A 25,518-nucleotide genomic window follows, 5' to 3' on the forward strand; every position below is an offset into this window, starting at 1 on the left:
AAAAGTCTGCGATAGTACAGCATTTCGACTATCGATTACTAACAGTAGAGGTTGAAATGGAGGTATGGCTCAAACAGTAAGGCACCAGTGTGAACAAAAAAAAGCCAAGTGAGGGGACTGGGAATATGTCCTAGATGCAAGAGAGCTTGTCTTGTATACACGAGGCCCTGGGTTCAATTCCCCAGCACCACATATATAGAAAAAACCAGAAGTGGCGCTGTGGCTCAAGTGGCAGAGTGCTAGCCTTGAACAGAAAGAAGCCAGAGACAGTGCTCAGGCCCTGAGTTCAAGCCCCAGGACTGGCCAAAAAAAAAAAAAAGGATCATCATTTCTTCTCCACAGTAAATTCACGGAATAAAATATACAAGTGCCAAGCATGGTCATGAATTTCTGAAATCCCAGGACTTGGTGAAGTAACGAGGATTGAGAATTTAAGGCCAGTCTGGACTACACAATGGATTTTTGTCTAAACGCCCCCCCCCCCGAAAAATAAACACAAATATATTTTCTATATAGAGACATATAATTAGAACATTATTTGCCTACTTTAAAAAAGATAATGTAATTAATGGAAAAGAAGAGATGGATAACACACAGTAGAAAGCATTTCCAAATACAAAAGCCCATACAAGTTTTATCTTTGAAAACTAACGATACTGTTTGGAATTCTCTAGTTTCACTTGTATGTAATACTAAATGAACACAATACTTACTTTACCTACATGTGAAAGGGTCTTCTCTACACAAATATGAGAGAACACCAACACTCAAAGAATTTTAGGAACAAATTTATTTGTAGAAATTCGCAAAAAGTTTTAAAATTGTATTCATTTCTTTATTGTCAAAGTGATGTACAAAGAGTTACAGTTTCATACATAGGGCAGTGCGTACATTTCTTATCCAACCTGTTACCTCCTCCCTCATTTTTCCTTTGCCTCCCCTCTCCATCCACCCCCCATGAGTTGTGCAGTTGGTTTACACCCTTTAGTTTTTAAGTATTGCTGTTGCATTGGTTTGTCTTTTTATCATTTGTCTCTTGATTTTGATAATTTTTCAACACAATTTTCTTGGTAATAATTAGCAGAAATGTGAGGGTATTAACTTATACTATCAGTTGGTATTTAATACAAAATAAAAAATTTCATGGCAGCTTTACCTATTAGCTTTCCATATTCCAATTTTTAACAATCATAGGAAAAAAACATATATGAAACAGATTTGCTCAATATTTTTAAATTATGCTTCCTAGTTGGATATGATTTCAAGTTTAAAACTATCTCCTGAGATGGGTAGTTGAGTGCTTGCTTACCTCGGACAAGGTCCTGGTTTGCCACCTAGCACCATAAGAAAAAAAAATCTCCAAATTAAATGACCTTTCTTTTTTTTTTGGGGGGGGGGGCGTTGCAATACTGTTCTGGGGCTTGAACTCAAGGCCTCAAGCCTTTTCAATATGGCTGGTGCCCCACTGCTTGAGCCAGGCCTCCAGTTCTGGCTTTGCTGGTTACTTGGAGATAAAGGTCCACCCCGCTGGCTTCAATCTGGGATCCTCAGATCTCAGCCTGTAGGCATGAGCCAATAGCTTCCAATATAACAATTCTAGAAAAATATTAGCAACTTCACAGATTTACAATTTTTCAAAGAACTTTAAATAAAGACCATAAATACAGCCTACAGTATTTTTCACTTGTAGTTGAAAACATCAAAGTACTGAATGAGTAAAAAAAAAAAAATCACTTTAAACATGAATAGTTGACAGTACGTGTTATTTAAGTTTTAAAGTAGATCAACAGCCTGGCTTGGTGGTGGCGCACACCACAACCAGCACTAGAGAGACGGGAGATGGAGATGGACACCGGCCTGGCTCCATGGAAAGACCCTGCCTAACAAGCCAGCAGGAGGAATGGGGACGGTGAGCTGTTTACTGCTCCTGGCTTATTCAAATGGTACTGTGCTTCCTTTGTCTCTGGATAACACAATTCCTTACGGTATGAGAAGAGCTCATCCTTTACTGATGAAAGGCTTCCAGTCTCACTCGGGTTGGATCTTCAGGATGTCTCAAGGCAATCCCATTGCGCAGCAGCAGCTCAACATACGGTGGCCAAAAGGAATCACTAATTTGGACATAGGGATCATGCGGAACATCAAACATTCTATTTATAAGGATCTAGGAAAAAAATATTATTCAAAATATACTTTAATTGGGAAAAAGTCAACCAGATAACAATGAAGTTTTCCACCAAAAAATACTGACTTCTTATTTTGAATCATTATTTATTTATTTATTTTTTTAAATTTTTTATTTTTTTTTTTTGGCCAGTCCTGGGCCTTGGACTCAGGGCCTGAGCACTGTCCCTGGCTTCTTCCCGCTCAAGGCTAGCACTTCGCCACTTGAGCCACAGCGCCGCTTCTGGCCGTTTTCTGTATATGTGGTGCTGGGGAATCGAACCTAGGGCCTCGTGTATCCGAGGCAGGCACTCTTGCCACTAGGCTATATCCCCAGCCCCTTGAATCATTATTTATAACATAAAATTTTAAATATTACAGTGGCTTGGCTTTGATTTCTTTTAAAGACTACAGATATGATTGGACGGGAAGTTTCTAAGTGAGTATCTGTATCTTAACTTTCAAAAACATTTCCTAAGCGCTGGCAACAAAGCATTTACAATTCTTCCATTTCTTTTCAGATTAATAATTTTAGGATAAAAATAAGATTAAATATGAAATTTATAACATAGTTGGAAATGACTTGCCAATAAAGCACATAGGGGTTTGATTCCCAGCAACACACACACACACACACACACACACACACACACACACACACACACAATTAAAACTGGGCTCTGGTGGCTTGTGCCTGAAATTGTAGCTACTCAGAAGGCTAAGGTTTGAGGACAGCAGTTTAAAGCCAGCACAGGCAGGAAAATCTGTGAAACTCTTATCTCTAATTAACCACCAAAAAGCCAGAAATGGAAAGTGTGGTTCCAGTGGTAGATCACAAGCCTTGAGTGAAAGAGCCAAGTGAAAGCTTGAGGCTCTGAATTTAAGCCCTCATAACACACATACACACATACCTACACACACACACACACACTTAAAAATTAAGTAAATTGAACAAAATACACACAAAGTTGAAAGGAAAGTTGGCAAATATGTCTTAATAGTTCAGAAAAACAAAATCCTGGAATACAATTGGGAAGAATATGAAAGTGTGTGTGTGTGTGTGTGTGTGTGTATGTGTATGTGTGTGTGTGTGTGTGTGTGTGTGTGAGAGAGAGAGAGAGAGAGAGAGAGAGAGAGAGATGAAATCCCAGTTCCAGTCCTCAAAACACCTAATCTACTGTTAAATTTTCAAAGTAGTCAAGTTTATGATTATCTTGTCCTGCAACTTCTATCCTAAATATCTTTCCTTTTATTTATTTATTTACTTTGCATCTGTGTGCCTGTGCTGGGTATTGAACTCAGGGCTTGAGTGCTGTCCCTGAGCTTCTGTGCTCAAGGCTAGTGCTCTGCCACTGAGCCACAGAACCATTTTTGGTTCTTTGGTGATTAATTTGCCAGGAAAAGTTTCATGGAGTTTCCTGCCTCGGGCTATCTTTGAAACACAATCCTCAGGTCTCAGCCTCTTGAGTAGATAGGATTACAGGCGTCAGCCGCCAGTGCTCCAGATTAGGTTTCATTATTTTTTTTTTATATTGTATCCAGCAACCATATGTTACTCAAAAATTATTCATGTACATCAGTTAATATTTTTCAATATTTGTCATGTGAAGTGACAATTCATTTAATACGGTTAAGACATCCTGCTGGGCACCAGGGGCTCATGTCTACAATCCTAGCTACTAGAGAGGCTGAGAATGGGAGGCCATTGATTGGAGGCCAGCCTGGCAAAAAGTTCACAGAACCGTTTCTCAACCCATAGGTGGAACAGTGGAATATGGCTGTCATGCTAAGCTATCTGGGTGGCTGAGACTGGCTGGATTGCTTTTCTATGCTTGTGTGAGCGAAAAAGTATGTAGGACTCCATCTTAATGCAGGAAGGAAGCTAGATGAATGTAATATGCCAATTATCCCAGCCACCTCAGGAAGAGGCTGGGGAAGAATCAAGACTGATCTGAGAATCACGTGATCTGAGGATCACATTTCGAAGCCAGCCTGGGCAGGAAAGTCCATGAGAATCTTATCAACAACTACCCACCAAAAAGCCAGAAAGCCAGTTGCTGCTCAAGTGGTAGAGCACTAGCTTTAAGAAGGAGAAGGGAGGAAAAAACAGCTTAGGGACAGGGCCCAGGCCCTGAGTTCAAGCCCCAGGACTGGCATCAATAGAAAAAAAAATTCAAAGGAAAAGCAAGGCTTGAGGTATAGCTCAATGGTAGAGTGCCTGCCAAGCCTAGAGTGCCCTGAGGCCTGGAGTTTAAATCTCAGGACAGCCAAAAAAGGGAAAAGAAAAGCAAAAACATGCCTGAAAACAAACTGAACATAGTTACAGTATAAGCAGAAAAAGCCGAAATGATGCTAACAGATTCTAATTATAAATCCAATAAATGTATATTTCTTTTCAAAGCAATATAACTCATAAAGAAAGAAAGATACACTGAGGCACTATTAGTGGGATAAAAGCAGAGATTTTTTTTTTTTTTTTTGGCCAGTCCTGGGCCTTGGACTCAGGGCCTGAGCACTGTCCCTGGCTTCTTCCCGCTCAAGGCTAGCACTCTGCCACTTGAGCCACAGCGCAGCTTCTGGCCGTTTTCTGTATATGTGGTGCTGGGGAATAGAACCCAGGGCCTCATGTATCCGAGGCAGGTACGCTTGCCACTAGGCCATATCCCCAGCCCAGAGATTTTTTTTTTAACCTAATATATTGAAAGTTATTTTTTTAGGTACTGGGGTTTGAACTTAGGATCTCACACTTGCTAGACAGGCCCTCTACTACTTGAGACACATATTTCAGTCCTTGAAACTCTTCTAATTTACCAGTTTGGGGCTGGGGATATGGCCTAGTGGCAAGAGTGCTTGCCTTGTATACATGAGGCCCTGGGTTCGATTCCTCAGTACCACATATACAGAAAATGGCCAGAAGTGGCGCTGTGGCTCAAGTGGCAGAGTGCTAGCCTTGAGCAATAAGAAGCCAGTGCTCAGGCCCTGAGTTCACGGCCTAGGACTGGCCAAAAAAAAAATAACAATTTACCAGTTTGTTTCTTTTTAAAGTATGCTAGTTATTCAATGCTTTCTTTTCTTAATTAATTTCCTCTGTGATTAATTTACCATGGATTTATGATAACAATAGTTGTTCTACCACTTGATCCATGACTTAAACACAGCTTTTTTTTTTTTTTGCTGGTTAAAGATGGAATCTCACAGACTATTTTCAGACCAGGCTAGCTTCAAACCTCAGTTCTTCAGGTCTGAGCTTCCTGAGATGTAGGGCAACAATAGGCTCATTTAAATGTTTCAAAATACATTAAGTACTTATTATTATGAATTTAATAATGACAAGTTCAAATAGACTTTAAGAGAAAAATATATAAGACAAAAAGTTCTAATAGAAAAGGTTGGAATTGCTTAATCTTTCTTTGAATAATGAGAAAAGAGTGGTTTTACTTAAAGAAATTTTGCTTACTTTCTACAAATGTGGAAAGCTCAAATATTTTACAGTATGAAGTTGTTAACTAAAAGTATATCAGTGTAACAGCACAGGATTTTAATACGCAAATACTAAATAATATCATATAATGGGAAATAAGTAAGGGTTAGACTTTAATGATAAGTTCTGTTAAAAATGAAAATATTCTTCCTAATATAAGAGAACACAAATGCCAACTGTGTAGTACAGATAATTATAAATGTATTTAATAGTGTCAACGAATTAAAGCAGAATTTTTGTTTTTAAGCTTCAGTGTAACTATTCAAAAAGGACTAAGAAGTAGTTAGGGCTGGGAATGTGGCTTAGCAGTACAGTGCTTGCCTTGCATGCATGAAGCCCTAGGTTTTATTCCTCAGCACATAAACAGAAAAGGCTGGAAGTGACACTGTGGCTCAAGTGGTAGCGTATTAGCCTTGAGCAAAAAAGAAGCCAGGGACAGCACTCAGGCCCTAAGTCCAAGTCCCAGGAGTGCCCCCACCCTCCAAAAAAAAGGAGCTATAAGACTACACAAAACACTTACCTCTATAATCTCATTCAATGTTATCAGCTCTGCAGTTGATTCAATGTTTGTCTTTAAGATAAATGAAACATTTGAAATTAGTATAATATTGAATTATATTGTAAGATTTTTAAATTAACATTTCATAGGTGTAGTAGTACAAGGCAATTTACAAAGCTCATAATTAGGTGATTTTAAAAGGATCTTGAACATAACCATAACCTATTGTACTTAAGCAGAAGTCTTAATAATACATAAGCATATAAAAGTATAATGTTTAAATCCCCTAATGAACAACGTTGTGAAAACACACAATCACAAGCAGCAAATAATGAGTGGCTGGCCTCAGACTTCTGGACAGCTTAAAAGAAGTGCTTTGCTAATCTTGAAATTAAAAAATTCTACCAGAATCAGTTACAGTGATATCAGGGGTAAAATCATGGGAAAGAGAGACAAAAGAAAAAGGGCATAATTTCATAGTATGTTGAAAATAACAGCAACAATGATAAACCACTTATTTCCACACTTGGAGTTCATTTCACTTAGTATCTTATGTGTTCATATCTACATAACTATCGAGCTACTGTGATCTTGTTACATTGGATATTGTATATAGGTATATTGGAACTAGGGAAGGGAAAGGGAATATCAAATTCAAGAAACAAAAAAGGATAAAAAGACAAACCAATGCAACAGCAATACTTACAAAACTATATGGTGTAAACAAACTGTACAACTCATGGGGGGGAGGGACATGGGGAGGGGAAAAGGCAGGGGAAAAATGAGGGAGGAGATAAAAAATTGGATAAGAACTGAACACACTGCCTTACGTATGAAACTGCAACCCCTCTGTACAGTACTTTGACAATAAAGAAATTTAAAAAATTCTCTAAGTAAAAAGTAAAATACTTTTTAAATTAAAGGAAAAGAAACACTTGATTGTACAGAGTAGTGTGCTTAGAAAAACAAATGTTTTTAAAATCTGGTGTGAAATGTACACCTGAAATCACAGCACTGGAAAAGCAGGAAGATCCTGACTTTAAAACCAGTCTAGACTAAATAATAAGACCCTCTTTGAAAAAGAACTCAAATGTTATATAAAAAATGTACAAACAGAAAAACAGGGAGTTCAAAGCCATCAGTCACTACATACCATAGTAATTTCCAGTTCAGCCTGGCCTACATAACACAATAGAACAGGATGGTAAAAGCAGTTAAGAATCTACCATTTTCATTTTTAAGCCATGATCTTTCTATGCTACCAGAGCTGGTCTCAAAGTCTTGGACTCAAGTAATACTACTATTCTCCTTAGCACCTCAAACAGTTTTCTGGCTTTGGAGAGTTTTGTTTTTTGCTTTTTACAGTAGTGGAAAACAAAAATAGACATAGCAGATGCTAGGTAAATGTTTACCACTGAGTTATACTTTCAGGTAACTTATCTTGCCATTTTGTAACATGTGCTAAGAGTTATTATATACATCATTCTAAAAAGAGTAAAGATAGGGGGCTGGGAATATGGCCTAGTGTCAAGAGTGCTTGCCTCATATACATGAAGCCCTGGGGTTCGATATATAGAAAAAAACGGCCAGAAGTGGCGCTGTGGCTCAAGTGGCAGAGCGCTAGCCTTGAGCAAAAGGAAGCCAGAGACAGTGCTCAGGCCCTGAGTTCAAGGCCCAGGACTGGCAAAAACAAAACAAAACAAAAAGAGTATAGATAGCTAGATGCCAGTGGCTCACACCTGTAATTCTACCTACTCAGGAGGCTGAGATTTGAGCATCACAGTTCAAAGCCAGATTGGACAGCAAGACTTTTTGTTTTCATTTTTCTTTTGCCAGTCCTGGACTTGGGACTGAGCAATGTCCCTGGCTTCTTTTTGCTCAAGGCTAGCACTTTGCCACTTGAGCCACAGCGCCACTTCTGGCCGTTTTCTATATATGTGGTGCTGGGGAATTGAACCCAGGGCTTCATGTATACGAGTCAAGCACTCTTGCCACTAGGCCATGTTCCCAGCCCCGACAGGAAGACTTTTATCTCCAATAAATTACTACAAAAGCTGAAGTGGAGCTGTGGCTCAAACAGTAAAACACTAGCCTTGAGCAAAGGAAGCTCTTTAAGGTCCAGGACCAGCAAAAAAAAAATACAATAAAGAGAGTGAAGATGTCAAATATGACAACAAATCCATGATGATTTCTGGTAATCAATGTAATTTTTTGGTGCTTGAAACCTCTGGCCGTATGAGTAAGCAAGTTTCATAAGTCTAAAAAATAAAGCTGAAAAAATAGGCAAAGTAGAATTAGAAAATGTATGTTAGTTGGTGTAAAATTAGGATAAAAAGGCAAAAAATCATGATCCTCCCTCATCAACTGGTCAGTTAAGAGTGTCATATATATTTTCAGGATGAAAATGAAGTGTAAATAATAACGGATAAAATAGTTGACAAAAGTCCATAACAAATGTAATGCCAAATATTAATTTCAATGATAGGGAAAACAACACATATTAAGAAAATAAGAACTTTTTTCCCCTTTTCTTAGTATTCTCATATTTATTTGATATATCTGAACACACTCTGGAGGAATAACTGGAGTGGCAGAGCATGGGCTTAGCATGAGGAAAGCTCAAGTTTCAAATCTGGTGTGAAATGCACACCTAAAATCATAGCATTAGACAGGCAGGAAGAGGCAGGAAGATGCTGACTTTAAGACCAGTCTAGGCTAAACAATATGACCCTGTTTGAAAAAGAACTCAAATATTATATAAAAAATATGCAAACAGAAAACATACAACCGTAGCAGGAAGGATTTTCTAGGAAGAATTAACACAGAGTATAAGGCACAAAAATGTGAGAAATCACTGCATACCTGCTGAATCTACGGAAGAATGGTTGGGTTCTCTTAAGATATAGACAAAGAATGACTAGTGATAAAGCTAAGTGAAGTCTAAAGAATAAATTCATTATTCTAAGAATCATATACTTTGTCCTATTAGAGGCCAAATATTTTTAGCTAAAAAAAACTAATACACTTCTATTTTAGAGAGATCATTCTGGTGACATTTTCAACGATTTAAATTTTGAAAGTTTTTATTCATACATTGTTTTAAAGGATGGAATTGAAGTAGTTGTTCATAACCTATCATTGAATAAAATATTTGCACTTGTGGAAAAGACATTCCATCATGGTTACTATTTAATCTAGATTAAATTAACTGCTTGACCTAACACATTTTGCCAACATTTAACTTACTTTAAAATATACATATAATTATTATGAAAACTTTGGGAAATAGTAAACAGCAAGTGTCAAAACATTGTACACACAAAAAAAGGCTATTTAAAACATAAGTATTATTACATTTTTGGGTACAAATTAGATTCAATTTATAAAATTTAATCATCTCTTGTTATCCATTTAGCAATATACTGTAAGAAGTTTATCAATTCCTTTGATAATATTCAATATATTATTTTTAATCCTAAATTTCTCCCTTCATACAGAGATAATTCATCTTATTCATTACCAAGTAGATTCTAGTTCTTTAGCCAAGACAAAGGCAAATTTCTGTCATGATTCCATATGTTTATATTCAAGCAACATAGGATTTCCCTTTGGGCCAAGGTAAAACAATATCAAATGTGGTAATCTACATAAATGTCTCTATAAAACTTACCTTTTTCCTTTTAGTTTTTCCACTAGGCAGGGGAAAGTGGTCTTCCAGAAACTCACCCAGGGCAATCAAGAGTTTCTCCTTAAATTCTTTTATACTGAGAATTTTTGTTTTCATCTCATTAGCAATTACAAACCTAAAAAGCAAATTATAAAAAAAAAAACATTTAATTGATAAAAATACCATGCACATATTCCCAGTTGTTCCTAAAGTTAATAAAAATCTTTCCTGAAATTTTATTTGCCCCAACTAAATAACTTTATGAAAGTAATAATCTGCATGTAACATACATAATAATCTGCATGGAAGAAAACGAATGGTACCACCAAGTTAAATCATCCATAAAAGATCATGTAACTAACAGTGTTTGAAAATTAGAGCAAGCCAGGCCCCAGTAGCTCATGCCTGTAATCCAAGCTATCAAAAGGCTGAGATATGAGGATAATGTTTCAAAGTCAGCCCAAGAAGTCCAAGAGACTTAACCATCAAAAAGTAGTAATGGAGCTGTGACTCAAGGGGCAGAGGACTATTCTTTTTTTTTTATTTATTAATTGAACACAAATTTTTTTACAAGGTGTTGTGCAAAAAGGGTACAGTTACATAGCAGGGCAGTGTGTACATTTCTTCTTTTTTTTTTTTTTTTGGCCAGTCCTGGGCCTTGGACTCAGGGCCTGAGCACTGTCCCTGGCTTCTCTTTGCTCAAGGCTAGCACTCTGCCACTTGAGCCACAGGGCCACTTCTGGCCATTTTCTGTATATGTGGTGCTGAGGAATTGAACCCAGGGCCTCATGTATACGAGGCAAGCACTCTTGCCACTAGGCCATATCCCCAGCCCCTGTGTACATTTCTTGTAATATCTTACGTTCTGTTTTTCTATCCCTTCTCTAGGTCAGGTAGACATATATACAATATACAATGTATCAAGAACATATACAGTATTCACAGAATTGGTCTCTACTGTCTCTCCGTCTCCCTTTGTTAACAGTCATATATCAGGGAGATCATGCCCCTTTGTTTTCTGTGTTCTAGGCTTGTCTCGCTCAACATTATTTGTTCAAGTTCTGACCATTTCCCTGCGAATAACAATATTTCACCATTCCTAATCGCTATGTAGTATTCCATTGTGTATAAGTACCATATTTTTTTGACTCATTCGCAGAGGACTATTCTTGAACAAAAAAAATCTTTGGAACAGCACCATCCAGGCCCCAGTTTACGCCCAGGACCAGTACACATGGACACACACATACAGTAAGTTAGACAAGACTAATGATTCCTTATAAAATTTCCCTCCTTTTCCTGTAATTACTTTCTTCTAATTAAAAAAAAAATCTGTAACACAAAACAAATTACTTGGATTTAGAATGCTCCTTAACCTGGCTTTCCAGTTCACTGTGGATTGTAGTAAGAGTTTCCAATACTTGTTGCTGCTCGTCCATCCACTGCTGCTCTCTTAAAAAAAAAAATAGCCAAATGAAACTATAAATTATAATTCAACATATAAATTAATGACTCATCATAATTTTAACACAAATATACCTTTCAATGTCTTCCTTTAACTTTTTATTCTTTGACTGAAGAGTGGGTAGTATCATTTCAAGATCATGTTTCAATTTTTGTAACTGGAACCAAAAAATTCATGTTAATTTCTCAGTTTTTAACCCTATGGTTTTGTTTCTGAATACTTATAGGATACCTCAATTCAGAAGCCAATAGTAAAAATGCTCAGCAGAAAATCCTTGAAAGGATGAACATGCAAAACAAGTGCTACATTTTTGCGACATTATAAATACATAAAGATAAAGGAAGCCCAGTGCCAGTGTCTTGAGCCTATGATTCTAGCTACTCAGGACACTGTGATTCCAAGCAGCAGTTTGAAATCAGCCCAGGCAGTAGACTCCATGAGATTTCATCCCCAAATAACCAGAAAAAGACAGGATGAAAGTGTAGCTTAAGTGAGAAATGGCCAACAAGCAAGTGAGCCAAGCCAAGCCAAGGCTCTGAGCTCAAACGTTAGAATCAAAACAGGAAAATAATAATAATAAGCATTTTTAGCTAGATATTTTATTTCCAAAATGAAATATGTAAAACATCTAGATTAGGTCTCTTTTCTAAAGAGAATATACAAAAAAGGCACAATACCATTATTAAACAATGAATATTGATCAAATAATTGGCCTCTAGGGATTGTTGAGACTTATATACAGAAAAATACAAAAGACTAGTAAAGCCAAGTACTTTTTAGGCCACTCATATATAAATAAGATTAAAAAAAAAAAAGCTAAGTAATCTTACAAACTCAGAAGGCATCTGAGGATCTCAGTTCAAAGCTAGCCAAAGCAGACAAACCTGACTCAACTCCAACTAACCAGCAAAAGCAAAACAGGAGGTGTGTCTCAAAGGGTAGAGCCCCAACAATAAGCAGAAAAGGCTCAGCAAGAGTTCAAGACTCTGAGTTTAAGGCCCAGTATCAAGAAACCAGAAAAAACAATTGAAAAAACAAAAAACCACCCAAACCACTAATAAGACACACAGTTTAAAACCAAATAAATGAAGACCTACATAAACGCACACTGTAATAGTGCCTTGAATCTACATTTAGTATAGAATGTGTCAATTATCATATTAATTTATAGATTCAAAGGAAGTTCAATAAAAACTCAGTTCAAAATTTATATGGAAACACAAAACTTTGTAATGAAAAAAGCTACACTTATACTACCTGACTTTAAGATATTAAAGCTTTACTAAACAAGATAATGTGATATTGGCCTAAATACAGAAGCATAAAACAGAAACATCTACAACACAGAATGAAAAACAAGTGGTGTCAGAAACACACACACACACACACACACACACACGCACAGAGAAAAAACATAATATGCATTAGGTCTCATACTATCCATGACTCAAGGCATATACTGGTGATTTTGGAATACATCCTTTGTAGATAAGGAAGTACTACTATAATCAATTTTGAAGAATTCTACTAGAATCAATTTTGAAGAATTCAAGGAACAAAAGGTGTGACAGTTACTGCTGGAACAATTAGTATGCATATGGAAAAAAGCCACAACCATTTTGGACCATTTTTCAGTAACATATTTAAGCATTAACTCAATGGTTAATAGACTAGTGTACAACACTTCAAAATTCTAATACAAAAACTACAAGAAGATCTTTGTGACTGAGTAAGTCAAAATATTCCTTAGATTTGAGCACAAATCGTAACAGGAAATTCCATAAAATAATTAATTAAATTAGGAATTTACAACCAAAAGCAAACACTTTTAAGACAAGGAAAAGACAAGTTTTAAGAAAGGGTTAAATCAACATAGTTAAGTGCTGAAAACCTTGTACTTTACTACTATGGGCAGAGTAGCCCTCGGTCAGCTATGAGCTTGTTTTGTAAGCCTGAAGCCATAGGCCATGAAGTATCAGTTTGAAATTCTATGCCTGTCCTATGCATCTCTTCCATCTAGTTATTCATCTATACCTTTTGTAATTTTCTTTATTTATGGTTGTGGGGTTCATTGAACTAAGGGCCTGGGCTCTATCCTTGGGCTCTTTTGCTCAAGGCTAGTGCTCTACCATTTTGAGCCACAAAGCCGCTTCTGGTTTTCTGGTGATTCACTGGAAATAAGAGTCTCATACACTTTCCTGCTTGGGCTGGCTTCAAACTGCAATCCTCCTATTTCAGCCTCCTGAGTAGCAAGGATTATCGATGTGAGCCACTGGCACCCGACCTGTATTATCTTTTTATAATAAATAAAAAATGTGTCCTGAGTTCTGTGAGCCTCTCTACCAATTGCTGAGTTCACAGCCACATTTTTTTCTGTCTTTGTCATGGGAACACTTTACAGCTCAATACCAACTTTGTGCCAGTAGTTCTGGACTACTATCACAAAGAACCATAGATTGGGCAGCTTAGAAAAAAACTGAAATTTCTCAAAGATCAGAATGCTGGGCTGGGGATATAGCCTAGTGGCAAGAGTGCCTGCCTCGGATACATGAGGCCCTAGGTTCGATTCCCCAGCACCACATATACAGAAAACGGCCAGAAGCGGCGCTGTGGCTCAGTGGCAGAGTGCTAGCCTTGAGCAGGAAGAAGCCAGGGACAGTGCTCAGGCCCTGAGTCCAAGGCCCAGGACTGGCCAAAAAAAAAAAAAAAAAAAAAGATCAGAATGCTGAAAAATTTTAAGATTCAGGTAGCAGCATATTTATTAACTGGCAAAATGACTTCCCCATAGTGTCTTACTGCTATATCCTCATACGATGTAAAAAAAAAACCTTTGGATGTTTATAAATACATGGAAGGTATTTGTCCCATTTAGGAGTCCACCTTCAGGATCAAATCACTGAGAAGTCTAACCTCCTAAAACCCTCATACTAGGGATATGTCAATACAGGAATTATTTTTATGGGAGGAGGCAGAGTAAGAATGTAATCATTTAACTGTGTTTTATCCTTTTGTTTTTAAGAAGAGACTTTATCAACTGAAAAACAGAAAAGCAAGTAAGTTTTACATATTAACCAGAGACATCAACAATAGTTCTGATATGAAAATTGACCTTAAATTTAAAAATCTTTAAAATACTCAGTTCAGGGGCTGGGAATACGACCTAGTGAAAAATGTGCTTGCCTCGTAAACATGAAGCCCTGGGTTCAATTCCCCAGCACCACATATATAGAAAACGGCCAGAAGTGGCGCTGTGGCTCAAGTGGCAGAGTGCTAGCCTTGATCAAAAAGAAGCCAAAGACAGTGTGCTCAGGCCCAGAGTCCAAAACCCAGGACTGGCAAACAAAAAAAAAAAAAATTCAGTTCAATAAAACATAAGTAAAAATAAAAATATTCCATTTCATATTTTTAATATTCCAATTTAAACTTCCATATTTAAGAGTTTCATCCTAACACATTATGAGCTGATCTAAAACAGTTCTTGTTATAAGTCATTTGAAGTTACTATAAATTTATGCATGATTTACCTCTTCCTTCCCTAATGTAGTTAGAACATCATCAGTCAGAGGAATTACTATAAAAACAAAACACAACAAAATTACACATGTAGTTAATTCTCTATCATTTGATTTTGTGGTCTTCTAAGATTATTCACACTTCATTTAAATATAGACATTTTATGGTGTGTATATGGTCTCTTAAGGAATTATTTGAAACATCTTTGCCCAGCCAACAAAGTACATGTAACTTGGGGTAAACTTAATCATATTTATGAGTTTTGTTTTCAGTACATTTTTCTATTTTTCTAAGCTCCCAAAAGGAATCAATGATCTGTGTTCCTCAAATCTTCTTTGTAGTCAAATGATTGATCCTATGTATATATTTACATACCCACATATAAAGCAAACAAATATAAAGTTTTGTTTATATCACTGTTGGCTTTACAAGACTAGGATCTTATTATACATACTATCCTTATGTTCACTCAAGGAGCAATAACATAGAATCACTTCTTAGCCATCTGGTATAGATCTAATTCATCAAGTTAATAACTGCATAATATTCAACAGTGAAAATGTATCATAACGTACTGAATGATTCACCTAAAACTCAGCACTAACTTGGCACTTAGCTTATAGTTATACCAAATGAGACTATAGTAAGTATCCTTTTATGTCTTTTTATTGTCATTTTTATTCCCATGGAACGTATTTTGAAAAATGGAATTCTGCAGAATACTTTGAATTGTAGAACATGCTACTACACAGATTTTTTACTACACGTTTCTAATAGATATATGCTACATAGTCTACTACATAAATACATTTTAAAAATATACATGGGGCAATGGCTTAAACATAGAACAAAAAATTTTTACCAGTCTGAGAAAAAATTAGCATTTAATTTATAATAAGAAAACAGTTCAGTTCTCACAAGAAGAAAGGTTACCTCTCCTAATCAATGCCTATTTAAAACAAGTTCAAATGATAGGCTACTGGAAACTTTTAAGGAGTACTCTAAAAGAGCTGGGCACTACTGGCTCATGCCTATAATCTTAGCTACTCAGGAGACTGAGAACTGAGGATCACAGTTCAAAGCTGGCCACAGCAAATAAATCCTGGCCACAGCAAATAAATCCAAGAGACTTTTACCTCCAATTAACCACCAAAAAGCCAAAGTGGAGCTATGGCTCAAGTGTTAAGAATGCTAGCCTAATTTAACACAAAAGCTTGGGCTGGGAATATGGCCTAGTGGTAAAGTGCTCGCCTCCTATACATGAAAAACCCTGGGTTCGATTCATCAGCACCACATATATAGAAAAAAGCCGAAAGTGGCGCTATGGCTCAAGACGTAGAATGCTAGCCTTGAGCAAAAAGAAGCCAGGGACAGTGCTCAGTCCCTGAGTCCACGCCCCAGGACTGGCAACAAAAACAAAACAAATAAACACAAAAGCTCAAGGACAGCACACAGGATTCAAGCCCCAGAACTGGCATAAAAAATACTTAAGAGAGCATATTCTTAAAAAAAAAAAAAGACTTTTTAAATATCTGCCATAGGCTTGAATAAAACTGTTTTTAAGCAATGCCAGGAATGGTTACTGCTAACATCTGTACAGTTGTCCCTCAAAAGACTGTGCATTAAAGGAATGAACACCAGCTTATAACACTATAGGGAAATGATGGAACCTTCAGGAAGTCAAGTCCCCATAGGGAGAAGGATATCCTTGGAATACTGTAACTCAACTGGGAAAAAGAATAAAAATAAATTTAACCTTAGAGTCTGAGCACCTATGCCTCATACCTATAATCCTAACTACCCTTAGGTGAGATTGAAGGATTAAGATTCAAAGACTGCAGTCCCATTTGTCCAACTTTTCTTTGATTTGTAGCCTTTCAGGGTCTTTGTTAAGGAAGTTCTGTCCTGTGCCAAGGAGCCCGAGTGTTTCTCCTACTCCTTCCTTTAGTGTTTTCAGGGTGCCTGTTTTGATTTCAAGGTCTTTAATCCATTTGGAGTTTATTTTGGTGCAGGGTGATATATAAGGATCTAGTTTTAGTTTGTTGCATGTGTTGAGCCAGTTTTGCCAGCACCACTTGTTAAAGAGGCTATCTTTCTTCCATACTATTGTTTTAGCTCCTTTATCAAAGATTAAGTAGGCGTAGTTCTGTGGGTTTAATTCTGGGTCTTCAATTCTGTTCCATTGGTCTTCAGGCCTGTTCCGGTGCCAATACCAAGCTGTTTTTATTACTATAGCTTTATAATACAGCTTGAAGTTGGGTATTGTAATTCCTCCAGCACTGTTCTTTCTGCTTAGGAGTGTTTTTGCTATTCTAGGTCTTTTATTGTTCCATATGAATTTCTGGATTGCTTCCTCTATTTCATTAAAGAATGGTGTTGGGATATTAATGGGTATTGCATTGAATTTGTAGATAGCCTTTGGCAATATTGCCATTTTGATTATATTAATCCTCCCAATCCAGGAGCATGGGAGGTTTTTCCATTTCCTTAGTTCTGACTTAATTTCGTTTTTCAAGGTTTTAAAGTTCTCCTCAAAGAGGTCTTTCACTTCTTTGGTTAAGTTTATTCCTAGGTATTTTATGTTTTTGGGGGCTATTGCAAAAGGAGTTGCTTTCCTGATTTCAGCCTCGGTCTTCGGGTTGTTAGCATAGAGAAAGGCTGTTGATTTTTGAAGGTTTATTTTATAACCTGCAACTTTGCCAAAGTTTTGGATCAGCTCTAGTAGCTTGGGGGTAGAGTCTATGGGATTCTTTAGGTATAGGATCATGTCATCTGCGAAGAGAGAAAGTTTAACTTCATCTTTTCCTATTTGGATCCCCTTTATATTCTCTTCTTGCCTAATTGCTCTGGCTAGGAATTCTAGTACTATGTTGAAGAGCAGGGGAGAGAGTGGACATCCCTGCCTTGTTCCTGATTTTAAAGGGAATGGCTTTAGTTTTTCACCATTTAGAGTTATGCTTGCTGTTGGTTTGTCATAAACTGCCTTGATTATATTCAGGAATGTTCCCTGGAATCCCAGTTTTTCCAGGGCTTTTAGCATAAATGGGTGCTGGATTTTATCGAACGCTTTTTCCGCATCCAGCGATAAAACCATGTGGTTCTGCAGAGCTTCTGCATGGCAAAGGACATAGCTCTCAAGATAAACAGAAAGCCCACAGACTGGGAGAAGATCTTTACCGGACATTCAACAGACAAAGGCCTCATCTCTAAAATATATGCAGAACTAAAAAAATTACCTTCTTCCAAAACAAAACCGCAAAGAACCAATAGCCCCCTCAACAAGTGGGCTAAAGACTTACAAAGAAACTTCTCTGATGAGGAAATGAGAATGGCCAATAGACATATGAAAAAATGCTCTACATCACTGGCCATAAAGGAAATGCAAATCAAAACAACATTGAGATTCCATCTCACCCCAGCAAGAATGTCATATATCAAGAAAACTAATAATAACAATTGTTGGAGGGGATGTGGCCAAAAGGGAACCCTACTTCATTGTTGGTGGGAATGTAAACTGGTTCAGCCACTCTGGCAAGCAGTATGGAGATTCCTCAGAAGGCTCAATATAGAACTCCCCTATGACCCAGCAGCCCCACTGTTGGGTATCTATCCAAAAGCCCACAAACAAAATCACAGTAATGCCACCAGCACAACAATGTTCATCGCAGCACAATTTGTCATAGCGAGAATCTGGAACCAACCCAGATGCCCCTCCATAGATGAATGGATCAGGAAAATGTGGTACATATACACAATGGAATTTTATGCCTCTATCAGAAAGAATGACATTGTTCCATTTGTAAGGAAATGGAAGGACTTGGAAAAAGTTATACTAAGTGAAGTGAGCCAGACCCAAAGAAACATGGACTCTATGGCCTCCCTTATTGGGAATAATTAGTACAGGTTTAGGCAAGCCATAGCAGAGGTTCACAAGGCCCAATAGCTATACCCTTAGGAACACATAAGATGATGCTAAGTGAAATGAACTCCATGTTATGGAAACAATTGATATATCACAGTTGTAACTACTTTCAACGTCCTAGGTGTATGTGTAGTTTCTATTATTGATGATGCTCTTGTATCACCTTCCTATGGTTGTACCTACACTATCTCTGTAATCTTATCTGAGTATATTGGAAACCGTGTTTACTGGTATTGGAAGTAGGAAATTGAAAGGGAATACCAAATTTGAGAGACACAGGGTAAAAAAAGAGAAATAACGACAAAAGCAATACTTGCAAAACTGTCTGGTGTAAGTGAACTGAACACTGGGGGGGGGGGAAGGGGGGAGGGAGGGGGGCATGAGGGACAAGGTAACAAACAGTACAAGAAATGTATCCAATGCCCAACGTATGATACTGTAACCTCTCTGTACATCAGTTTGACAATAAAAATTTGAGAAAAAAGAAAAAAAAAATGCAAAAAAAAAAAAAAAAAGAAAAAAAAAAAAGATTCAAAGACTGCCTGAACAGGAAAGTCCGGGAGACTCTTATCTCCAATTAACTACCAAAAAACCAGAAGTGGAGCTGTGGCTCAAGAAGTAAAGTGTCAGTCTTGAGTGAAAAGCTAAGGGACAACATGAGTCCCAATACTGACAATAAATAAAGCAAACAAGGCTAGGAGAGTGGCTCATATGAGAGTATTACAGCCATTAACAAGCCTTTGATCAATCTCTGCCACTACCAAAGTAAAAACAGAAATGCTAATTAAAGACTAAAAGGGGGGGCTGGGGATATAGCCTAGTGGCAAGAGTGCCTGACTCGGATACACGAGGCCCTAGGTTCGATTCCCCAGCACCACATATACAGAAAACGGCCAGAAGCGGCGCTGTGGCTCAAGTGGCAGAGTGCTAGCCTTGAGCGGGAAGAAGCCAGGGACAGTGCTCAGGCCCTGAGTCCAAGGCCCAGGACTGGCCAAAAAAAAAAAAAAAAAAAAAAAAAGAGACCCGAATTGTGAAATGGTAACCGCTCTATACAATACCTTAATAATGATAAAATTATAAAAAAAAAATAATAAAGACTAAAAGGTATTAATGAAGATGTGGAAAGATAATGGAATTCACAGAAAAACAGCAATTAAAACAAAACTTTAGGTGAAACTGGAAAGTGAGAAGAGATTTATTTCCTAGGACTGCTCCTTGGGGAATGTAACAAACTGGAGTAATGGATGATAAGCCTACAATGAAGACTAAGAAATGGGAGGAAAGGGGCGTTTTTCTATTTCCTTTAAAAAAAAGTGACAGAGGGCTCAAAATTTATTATTAAGGTCAGACTGATATGCTTATGTAGAATCATCACAAAATAATGTGCAAAAAAAATTTTTTTTAATGAAGTGGCTTCCTAGTACATCTGGAACTTAGTTCAAGCAGACCAAATGGTCATGTCATTCTTCTTGAGATCATAAATGCATTTGCCACTGTTACAAAAACACAAACTTAAAAAGAAAAAAATCTTACCTTCAGGCGTTTCATTTTGCCATTGCTTGAGTTCAGAAGTCAAACATTTCACTTGCATCATCAGTAAAGATAGCTACAAAAAAGAATGAGAACTAGGTATTTCTTGTGGATTTTTTTTAAAAATAAGATTTGGTAATTATACTGCATATAATAAAAGTAGAGGTCCAATTATATTTTCTTGCACATGGATATAGTGTGTAACTACTGCTATCTAATTAATTCAATCGTTTCTCACAGATCTGAACAGATTTGTCATGCTCTAAATTCTTTTTTTTTTTTTTTGCAGTACCAAGGTGTAACCTCAGAGTCTCCTGCTAACCATGTCACCAGCTCACTTTTTCATGTTTATAGTTTTGCATACTTGCCCCATAGGAACTTCCCAAGTATCACATTTTAAACTCTTATTGGATCCACTTTAGTCATAAGCCAATCTCAGTCCTTACTATATAATGAATATCTTACCGAGAACAAAAATCAGTTAAAGTTCCACTCAGATTGTAAAAATATCTTGTTATTATATCTAACACAAAGTAAGCCTATATCTGCTGTAATATATTTTTAATGCTCTAATTTTTTACATTTTATCCTAATAAAAACCACAAAAAATTCACTCAACTGTTAAATATATGTGTGGCTAATAAAGGCAATTTTTAAAATGCCTTTTTGTTTTTTGCTAGTCTTGGGGCTTGAACTCAGGGCCTGAGCACTGTCCTGGACTTCTTTTTGCTCAAGGCTAGCACTCTGCCACTTGAGCCACAGAGCCACAGCACCACTTCCAGCTTTTTCTGTTTATGTGGTGCTGAGGAATCAAACCCAGGGCTTCATTCATTCATGCTACGAAAGCACTCTACCACTAAGCCACATTCCAGGCCCTGCCTTTTTTCTTTTTGTAACTTGTTCCCAAATATTTTAGAACACTTCTTCTAACTCTTATATTAGAGTAGGGAAAGTTTTCTTTTTAACTAAGAATACAAGTATTAGCAAAGCTATTATATTTGGAGCAAATGTAAACAGATATACTTCCCCCCCCAAAAAAAAAAATTACACTTATCTATTTTTCAGGAAGTGAAGGAAAGGTTCATACCTGAGCATTTGAATTAGTTAGCGTCTCAGTTCCAATAAACGACCATTTAGAATGACACTTGAATTAAAGTAAGAAAAAAAAGGTTATACACTGTAACATAATTTCCTTCTCTTCTTTTCCAGTTCAATTTAGCATTCCACCACATCATCAAATACCCTAGTTAAGAGTGCCAAAGTGAATACACACAAGAAAAAAAAGGAGCAATGCTACAATGAAAGAAAAACTTATAGCGATATTGAATTGTAGATATATAACAGATAAAAAATAGGAAGAAGAGGGAAAGTATTGTAGGAAAGTAATGAAATATGTGAGAAGTTAAACTCATAAGAAAAAAAACTTTCAAGAGACACTGTTTCTGTGCCAATAAAAACACCCAAAACTGTTAGTATCAAGAAGGAAAAGATGAGTAACTTAAATATTGCTTCTAGTTACAATATTTGTTAAAATGCTTTTTAATTGGTAGTTGTAGTTCTAGGGATTGAACTCTGGATGTTGCACTTACAAAGCAGGTGCTTTACTGCTTGAGTCCTACTCCCCAATCCTTTTGGTTTTAGTTTTCCTTAGGGCACAGCCTTACCTGGGCAGGCCAAGACCACAATCCTTCTATTAATCCTGCTAATTATTCTTCATATAATAGAGATGAAAGGTATGTGCTAGCCTAGCTTTGTTGAGAGGAATCTCATGAATGATTTTGCCTGGGCTAGACTGGAGGAACTATGATTACCTGATTCCTATCTATTAAGTAGCTACACTTACAGGAGAGTGAGCTACTGTGCCCAGCTTTTCTTTAAAATATTTGTTACTTTTAAATCCGAATTTCCATATTGAAAAAATACCAAAAGGGAATTATACAAATTATCTAGTTAACACATGAACAATACAGAGTACCAGGATTTCAGCTTTTTTTTTTTTTAAAGACTGCCTAATTATGCCTTACTCTAAATCTTTACTGGAAAGAAGAGTATATACCTGTGGTCTGTATTACACACTATTATCATTTTGTAGAATTTTTCATAGAAATATTGTAGTATGCTAACTGGTGTTATCTCATTCAAACAGAAATTATACATACATTTCAAACTTCTAAATTAATTCATGTTTCTACTCATAAGGATATATTCTCCACACTTCTATATTCTCTATTATAGAAACTAATTCCCAACCACGCATTGGTCCAATCTATGAACCTAAAATAGTAACCATGGCAATTTAATTCCTCTACTTTCTCATTCACTAACTTCTATGTACTTCTGACTCTATCTCTTTTTGGGGGGGGGGGGGGGAGGTGCTGTTACTAGGGACTGATTTCAGGGCTTTTGAGCTCATGCTTGGCTTTTCCCAATGACGACTGGTGCTATACCCTGCCTCTATGCCCAGCTTTTTTTTTTTTTTTTTTTGGCCAGTCCTGGGGCTTGGACTCAGGGCCTGAGCACTGTCCCTGGCTTCTTTTTGCTCAAGGCTAGCACTCTGCCACTTGAGCCACAGCGCCACTTCTGGCCATTTTCTGTATATGTGGTGCTGGGGAATCGAACCCAGGGCCTCATGTATATGAGGCAGGCACTCTTGCCACTAGGCCATATCCCCAGCCCTATGCCCAGCTTTTTGATAGCTAACTAGAAATAAGAGTCTTATGGACATTCCTGCCTGAGCTGACTTACAACTGTAATCCTAAATTCTCAGCCTCCTGTGCAACTAGGATTATAGGAATGAACCAGCAGTGCTTGGCTCCTTGTTTCCGGAATCCTTCCTTCTACGGACAAGGACAGCATTTAGGTCTTTATTATTTCTGTGTTTTTATCTATTTTAGAGGGGGGAGTGGTACTCAAACTTGGTAGGCAGGCACTCTACGACATGAACTATGTCTCCAGTCCCTTTCTGCACTAGTTATTTTTAAGGGAGAGTGGCACTTCATGCCAATGTCCTTCTATTTGTGCTTCCTTGTGTGATTGGAGATGATAATTGTGTGCCACTACACAGTGTCACTAATTGAGATGGAGTCCTGAGAATTTGTTTTGCTTAGGTTGGCCTGGAATCACAATTCCCAGCTGTGTGACTCCTAAGTATATAGGATTATAAGCTTAAGCTTGTAGCAACTGCACTGGGCACCTTAATTAGTTAACAGACTATTACTCAAGTCTCCTAAGCTTACGCCTATAGCCTCACTCTTCTGCATTATTTTCTTCAAAGCTTTCAGAGTAATTTTTTAAATTTGCTTATCTGATCATGCCAATTCTGTTTGTAATCTTTCAGTGGCTTACCATACTTTACATTCAACAAACTCTTTCATGCTCCTCCTTTAACTTTTGTTTCACTTAACAAGACTTTCTTCTCCTATTAATACCCTACTCAATAGAGGTTTTAATTCTTCAAACTTTGCACTTCTACCCCAACATTTCTTTTTTTTTTTTTTCCTTGCCAGTCCTAAGGCTTCAACTCTGGCCCTGGACACTGTCCCTGAGCTCCTTTTGCTCAAGGCTAGCACCCTACCACTCACATGAGACACAGTGCCACTTCTGACTTTTTCTGTGATTGAAGTAAGAGTCTCACAAACTTTCCTGTCCTGGCTAGCTTCAAACCCTGGTCCTCAGATCTCAGCCTCTTGAGTAGTTAGGATTAAAGGCATGAGCCACCAACACCCAGCCTAACACTTTATTGTTGTATTATATACAATATAATTATCTTACCTCCATAATGTCATAATCTCAAGAGCAGAAATTGCCGTGATTTTTCCTTTTTCAATAGCTAATTTTGTATATGTTTTTGAATTTCTATAGGTTTAAAACCTATACAATTAACACATATGATAACAGCTTTAGAGAACCAGAAAAAATTATTTTACCTAACTATAATTGCTATTGGAATTCATTTAAATAGTTACCTGATAAATCTATTTTATCTTTTGATACTTACATTTTCCATATCTTTCCACATTTCTTCACATTCTTTAATAAGTTCTTCTTCAGAATCTATAACAAATTCTGTACCTGTAGTACTATCTGGATCCAGATCTTGTTCAACCACCGACATGTTCTCGATGATTTTCTTAGCCTTATAGGGAAAACTAAAATAAAAAACATTCACTCTGAGAAGTAAACTTGTTTACTTCAAAACATATACACCCAAACACATTTAAGGGTTTACCTTTAACCTTTCCCCACATTTTGTATCTTTAAATCTATCTTCCTAAAAAAGAGTACAGATACACTTTAAAGTCCCAGGTTAGGATTAAAATACCTAATCGCTTGAAGAACATGACTATATATAGAAGTAATATTATGCCATACTAGCTTAAATGCATTATTTCTCACCAGGCAAAGATTAATATTACATGAGGTTTTTTAATCTAAGCTATATTCACTTATTAAAAAGCGCTCTTCATATGAACCATTACTCACACAGTATAGCTAAAGATGTGTAGTTGAAAAAATGTCTGCCCTTGTGAAGCTTATATTCTCATGAAGAGACAGAGACTGCAACATGTGAAATGATTTCAGGGAGCGAGAGGTGCTATGAAGTGGTAAGGAATACAACAGAGACAAGTATCTTGAGAATTCAGAATCGTGAAGGTTAGAGAAACTGCAAGAATAGATTAGTACATAATAAAGCATCCCTACTACGGGCCCTAAGCATTGTCTCTTTACTATTAGCATGTCTGTCACAAAGACCAGCTGGAAGGTAAAAGCTCCAATGATGCAGAAATGTTTTCAAGGCATAAAACAAAACAGGATACAAGAATGGGTAAGGCAAATTTGTGAGACACAAAAGAGAGTCACTGACTACAGAAAGCAGACAAGAAATGAGGACAGGTCGGTAGCCTTTACAAAGAAAACTTTACCAAGTGACTACACCGAGGCCAATGTAAACAAGACATTTTTTTCCTGGTTTGAAACAGGCAACCACAAGGGTCTTGTTGAATACAGTGTTTCAACGGCTTTCTCTTTTTTTCTGAACGAAAACAAGAGGTCATTTGGGGAGAACCTAGGTTTTGGACTGTGCCTCACAGGCACTGAAGGCACACACCCCCTCCCAGCCCTCATCTTTTTAAATCATTTTTCACCTGCCACCCAGCCTCTTTTGCCCGGCTAGCCTCAACCCTCTCCTTCCTACTTGCACCTCTCGGCACCTCCACCTTCCAATCAAGGGGAGGTGGTGCGGGCAGGCTGGATTCACGAAGCCCCGGGTTCAGTCCCC

General features: G+C 37.3%; 1 protein-coding gene across 1 annotated transcript; it reads right to left on the minus strand.

Moving 5' to 3' along the window:
- Window positions 1-1,496: 1,496 nt before the first annotated feature.
- Cenpk (centromere protein K) lies at window positions 1,497-24,417 on the minus strand. The gene is made up of 9 exons (XM_048368202.1): window positions 24,238-24,417; window positions 21,328-21,384; window positions 20,244-20,316; window positions 14,800-14,846; window positions 11,350-11,432; window positions 11,164-11,262; window positions 9,814-9,946; window positions 6,165-6,215; window positions 1,497-2,164 (listed from the first exon to the last, which is right to left on the minus strand). The coding sequence occupies exons 1-9, from the start codon at window positions 24,352-24,354 to the stop codon at window positions 2,006-2,008; spliced, it is 819 nt and encodes a 272-aa protein (XP_048224159.1). The 5' UTR covers window positions 24,355-24,417; the 3' UTR covers window positions 1,497-2,005.
- Window positions 24,418-25,518: the final 1,101 nt, after the last annotated feature.

This window comes from Perognathus longimembris, chromosome 19 (genome assembly GCF_023159225.1).
Source record: "Perognathus longimembris pacificus isolate PPM17 chromosome 19, ASM2315922v1, whole genome shotgun sequence".
Taxonomy (NCBI): Eukaryota; Metazoa; Chordata; class Mammalia; order Rodentia; family Heteromyidae; genus Perognathus; species Perognathus longimembris.